The 5,238-nt window shown below is 54.4% G+C and overlaps 1 protein-coding gene across 1 annotated transcript; it reads left to right on the plus strand.

Moving 5' to 3' along the window:
- The first annotated feature begins 652 nt into the window (after window positions 1-652).
- Window positions 653-4,446, plus strand: Mc1r (melanocortin 1 receptor). Its single transcript, XM_036188557.1, has one exon. It carries the CDS (start codon window positions 1,324-1,326, stop codon window positions 2,275-2,277), a length of 954 nt encoding a protein of 317 aa, XP_036044450.1. The 5' UTR covers window positions 653-1,323; the 3' UTR covers window positions 2,278-4,446.
- The last annotated feature ends 792 nt before the right edge of the window (window positions 4,447-5,238 follow it).

The raw sequence follows: 5,238 nt of genomic DNA on the forward strand, positions 1-5,238 counted from the left end.
AATGAGAAGGCACTGGGTACCATGGAGAAAGTCCAGCAGCAGCTAGAGGTGGGTTGATACCACCCCTGCCTGCTGTCCTGACCACGATGAGTAGTCACATGCTGGCCCACAAAGGCTGGAGACAGGGGTCTGCCCTGATGTGGTTCCTGGCTCCAGGGCTGGCATGTGCTCCACAGCGGAAATGGAACTTCTCAAGGGAAGGGTTGTGCCCTGGGGAGAGGGGCATCCACGAGAGTAAGACAATGTGACTAAAGAATTCTGGGGGATAGCCTCAGGACCCCCTCTAGTCAATCAGCTCTCAGGAAGTGGCAAGCTTCCTGCCACACCCAGAACTGTAGCTAAAGGAAGTTTTAGCAAGCTTGGGCCTTGAGGGACATGGAATGCCATTATCCCTGTCAGAGCTCATCTGAGCCCATTGGTATAGGGCTCTTGTCTAGTTCCTGCAGTTGCCACTGACTCTCAGGGTTCTCCTTAGTCCAGCCTTGAGTTCAAGGAGCTGAATTGGTGCTATGTGTACACACCCTCATCTTCAAATAGAAATGTCACTGATACTTCCAATAGAGAGTGGTGGTGAGGGTGGGAGATGGGGTGCCTCATTCCCAACCTGTGACTGCCCGAGGCAGAGCAGCATGAGAGAGGGAGGAGGTGGGGGACAACTCAAGAAAGTGACTTGGAGATAGTTTGGAGACTTAGGTAGGGCTACACTGTGCAGGTCCTAGTGAGCCTGGATGCCTGAAAGGGATTTGGCAAGTCTGCAGGGGCTTTGAACACAAAGGGGTATGCAGTATCCTATGTTGGAGTCTGGAGCTGGGTTTTCCAGTTTCTCAGTGCTGCTTATGCCCCCTAGAGGCAGTCCAGAATGCTGGGGCACATGCCCATCATGTGGCCACCCTCAGGAGGAGGGCCTCTGGGAACAAGTTAAAAGATTCAGAGAAAGGCTCCATTCTTTCCCCACCTCAGCCTACCCTGGCTTGGGGAAGCAGGGGACCTAGAATTCGGGAGGTGCCGAGTATAGAAATGTATCTGAGGCACTTGCTGGGAAGAGGCAGGGACAGCAGCAGAAGGCTGGGCGGGCTCCCCAGTGGGACTCCATAAGCAGAGCGCAGGCTCTTAGCCAGGAAGTGACTAGACTCTGCCTGTGCCATGCCTAGGCAGAAAGAGGGCAAGTGTGAAGGAAAATTGGAGAGTGCCCAGATGGAAAGAGGCCGTGTGAGGGACGCCGGAGACCCCTGATGATACCTTGAGCTGAGTAGGACACGGGGAGGCCGATACCACCTGGAGCTGAAGCCTCCACTGACTGCTCCCTACTTCCTGGACAAGACTATGCCCACTCAGGGGCCTCAGAAGAGGCTTCTGGGTTCTCTCAACTCCACCTCCACAGCCACCCCTCACCTTGGACTGGCCACAAACCAGACAGTGCCTTGGTGCCTGCAGGTGTCTATCCCGGATGGCCTCTTCCTCAGCCTGGGGCTGGTGAGTCTGGTGGAGAATGTGCTGGTCGTGATAGCCATCACCAAAAACCGCAACCTGCACTCGCCCATGTATTGCTTCATCTGCTGTCTGGCCCTGTCTGACCTGATGGTGAGTATAAGCTTGGTGTTGGAGACTACTATCATCCTGCTGCTGGAGGCAGGGGCCCTGGTGACCCGGGCTGCTTTGGTGCAACAGCTGGACAATGTCATTGACGTGCTCATCTGTGGCTCCATGGTGTCCAGTCTTTGCTTCCTCGGTGTCATTGCCATAGACCGCTACATCTCCATCTTCTATGCACTGCGTTATCACAGCATTGTGACACTGCCCCGGGCACGACGGGCCATCGTGGGCATCTGGGTGGCCAGCATCTTCTTCAGCACCCTCTTTATCACCTACTACAATCACACAGCCGTCCTAATCTGCCTTGTCACTTTCTTTCTAGCCATGCTGGCACTCATGGCAGTTCTGTATGTCCACATGCTCACTCGAGCATGGCAGCATGCTCAGGGGATTGCCCAGCTCCACAAGAGGCAGGGCTCCACCCGCCAAGGCTTCTGCCTTAAGGGTGCCGCCACCCTTACTATCCTTCTGGGAATTTTCTTCCTGTGCTGGGGCCCCTTCTTCCTGCACCTCACACTCATCGTCCTCTGCCCTCAGCACCCCACCTGCAGCTGCATTTTTAAGAACTTCAACCTCTACCTCGTTCTCATCATCTTCAGCTCCATCGTTGACCCCCTCATCTATGCCTTTCGAAGCCAGGAGCTCCGCATGACACTCAGGGAGGTGCTGCTGTGCTCCTGGTGAGCAGGGAGGTGGCTTTTGGTCTCAGGCCAGGGTGCTGGGCAGAGGGTGACAATGACATCCAGTGGCCTGCATCCTGTGAGACCACAGGTACTGTCGTCCCCTCCTGATCTCCATTTGTCCAAGGGTGGACTTACGAACTTTAAAATAGAAACACAAACTGCCTGGGGCCAGGAAAAAGGGTCAGTGTGACTGCAAGGGTCATCCAGGGTAGCCGCGGGAAATGGAAGAAGCAGGGGAGAGCTCTGGCTCTAGGCAAGGGTCAGACCACAGGCTCCTGAAGAGACAGTTCCTACTTCCGGAGAGCTTCACCTCTGCCCACCCAGTTCTTCAGCTCACTCAGGCAGGGCCCTCTACTGCTGGGTTGGACAGGAAGTTTCTGAATTTAAAGAACGACAAGAGCCATAAAGGCGTGCTTACTCCTGGTGAGGGCTTCCGAAGGGGGAATTTGTGACCAGGAAAATCCAGCCATAGCCATGCAGTGGGCTGTTTAAACAAGTGAGGCCCTTCCTCAATAAAGGGACCAGAACTACAGAACGTGCCTCTTGCACAAGGGATCTACCCATTTGCACGGAGGGAGGGGGGCTGATCTAAAGAGCAGTTGTGTGGCTCATGGGAATACCAAGAGGTGGGGATCCAACCGCTCACCCCCAACAGGCTGCTCCAGCAAGTGCCTCCTCTGGCCTTGGTAGAGGCTGTTGGCCTATTAGTGACCACAGCCTGTAGCTCTGAGCCAGAAATCAGTTGAAATGCTCAGCTAGAGCCTCATTATCTTCCCATCATTATCTCTGCCCAGAAGTTGCTTGAAGGTTGAGTGGGGAAAGGGTAGGAATGGCAGTCAGGATAGGAGGAAGGGAGTCTCAGAGCCACAGCTGCCTGCCTGAATTAGGAATCCACAGTTCAGAACGCAGCAAGTATCCTAATCAGGCCCACTTGGCTTCCTCTATATTACTACAAACTAGAGCAGATCAAGGGGCTGCAGGTTCAAATCCTCCACTTACTCTGGTGACAAGACAGTTCAGGCTCCTTTCAGATCAACCATATACCGCAGCAAGACCAGAGTCTCAACCCCTGAGATGACCCATCGGTAACTTTGGCCAGAGCCTGCCCCTTTCCTGGACCCATTCCTGTAGCACCTTCAGCCATGGCATGGAGTGCTATCATCTTACTCTGAGCTGCCCTGAAGAGCCTATAGCATAGGATAGGCCAGGGGTTGGGATCTATTTCTACTCAGCACTGCCCTTCTGGGAGAGGATGGTGGTGCCAGTGCTCTGCCAGCCTTGGGAAGTATGTAGATTAGGCCTCTCAGAATAGAGGAGGGTGCCCAGGAGCTCAAGGGTATCTGAGTCCCAGGGAGCTGCACATGGGGTGAACCACAGTTCTTGCTCCTGTGGGATGGCAGACCCCAAGCCCTTGTACTGCTACAACCTAGAATTCCTACCACGGAGTCTATCTTGGGCCCCCCCACAGATGCTAAGCACCCCACTGTCCTCATCCCTGGGGTGGCCTCAGTCTGGACTAATATGCCCTCAACCACCTCTGAGACAGGAAGTGGCATCAAGCCAGACCCTAGCCACAGTATCAGCTCCAGCCTTGTTGGACTGAGGTTGGGAGCTGGTTCCCGGCAGGGCCAGCCTTTGCTGGAAGATAGGACCATGAGTCAGCCTTTATCCTGGTATCATAGCTCTCTGGGGACACAGGGAGCTGGCCGGGCCTGATGTCATCTGACAAAGAGGCAGCCCAGGCCTCTGGATATTTCCAAGCATCTTCCCTGTCCAGACAAGGAGACAGAGCCAGATGCTCACCCAGGACTTCTTGAACCAGGCCAGCTGGAAACCAGCTACAGAAAGCCACATCGTGGACACGTTGTGGGGGAGGGGCATCTCTTGAGAACAAAAGACCCATTTCTAAACTCAGCTAGCTCAGAAGCTTATCCTCAGAGAAGAGTTGTATGCACAACCACTCTACCCAGCACATGCCTATGCAGACTGGACAAAGGCACCGGTGGATTGTTTCTAGCTGCTCTTGTGAAATGAATGTTTGTGGACCATCCGTGTGTGGTAGTACTGTCTCAGAATCTTCCACAAGAATTTCTGTCATTGGAATACCAGAAAGTCCTCACAAAATGTCACTGACCCTAGATGAGTATTAAATCAGTGCTGTATGTGAACACACTGCATGTCCTCTGGTGACCATTTGACTCGTTCGTCCCACAGGGCCCCCTCCACACACAGTCTCCTTACCTAGGTGGCTCCAGCTCACTCCATTACCCCCTCTTCGCCCTCACTTGTACCAAAAGTGAAAGGGAGGGTACCAATGACATCAGGGATGGTTCAGACAAAAAAAAAACACCGCTCAACGTCCTCCACTGACTGGCTTGTATGTCCTTATGTGAATTTTCCACGCAGATATTCACGAAGTATGGTTGCTTGCCAGGTACTGTGCATCCCCGCATCCCAGGTACATCTGCACCCTCACGCCAGCCATTTGGGGAGCATTGGGCTGGTAGCCTTCTCGCCTCCAGAAAACAGTGACCTCAGAGTTGGAGCTATAATCCACCACCCTTCTGACATTCGTTCCCGGGTCTGCACAGAAGTATCAGGGAGGCTCCAGCTTTCCCAGCCTCGCCCATCCCAAGGGACCCAGCAAACTCAAAGAATATGGGTCTTGATTCTTAAAGCACATGAGAGTAAGAAAGACCCTCTTTACAAAGCTGCAGGGTGGGGTTGGGGCAGGGACGAAATGGGGAAGGCAGCTACTGGGGTGGGGCACTGAGGGGCCTGGGCTCTATTGTCCCCAGAGCCGAAGGCCCTCCCGCGGCCCCTCCTCTGAAGGCGCGGCCAGACATGCTCCGCATTGTGCGGGCGGATCTCATCCGTGGTGCTGATGCTGCAGAGCCTGCCGCATTCTGCAGCAGCGCCCCAGCATTGGTCCGCAGCGCTGACATCAGCTAGCGAGGGCGGG

The sequence above is a fragment of the Onychomys torridus genome, chromosome 5 (genome assembly GCF_903995425.1).
Source record: "Onychomys torridus chromosome 5, mOncTor1.1, whole genome shotgun sequence".
NCBI classification, from domain to species: domain Eukaryota; kingdom Metazoa; phylum Chordata; class Mammalia; order Rodentia; family Cricetidae; genus Onychomys; species Onychomys torridus.

What these genes read in the sequence shown, in the direction of transcription:
- Mc1r (XM_036188557.1), top strand. Translation starts at nt 1,324, where the DNA reads ATGCCCACTCAGGGGCCTCAGAAGAGGCTTCTGGGTTCTCTCAACTCC.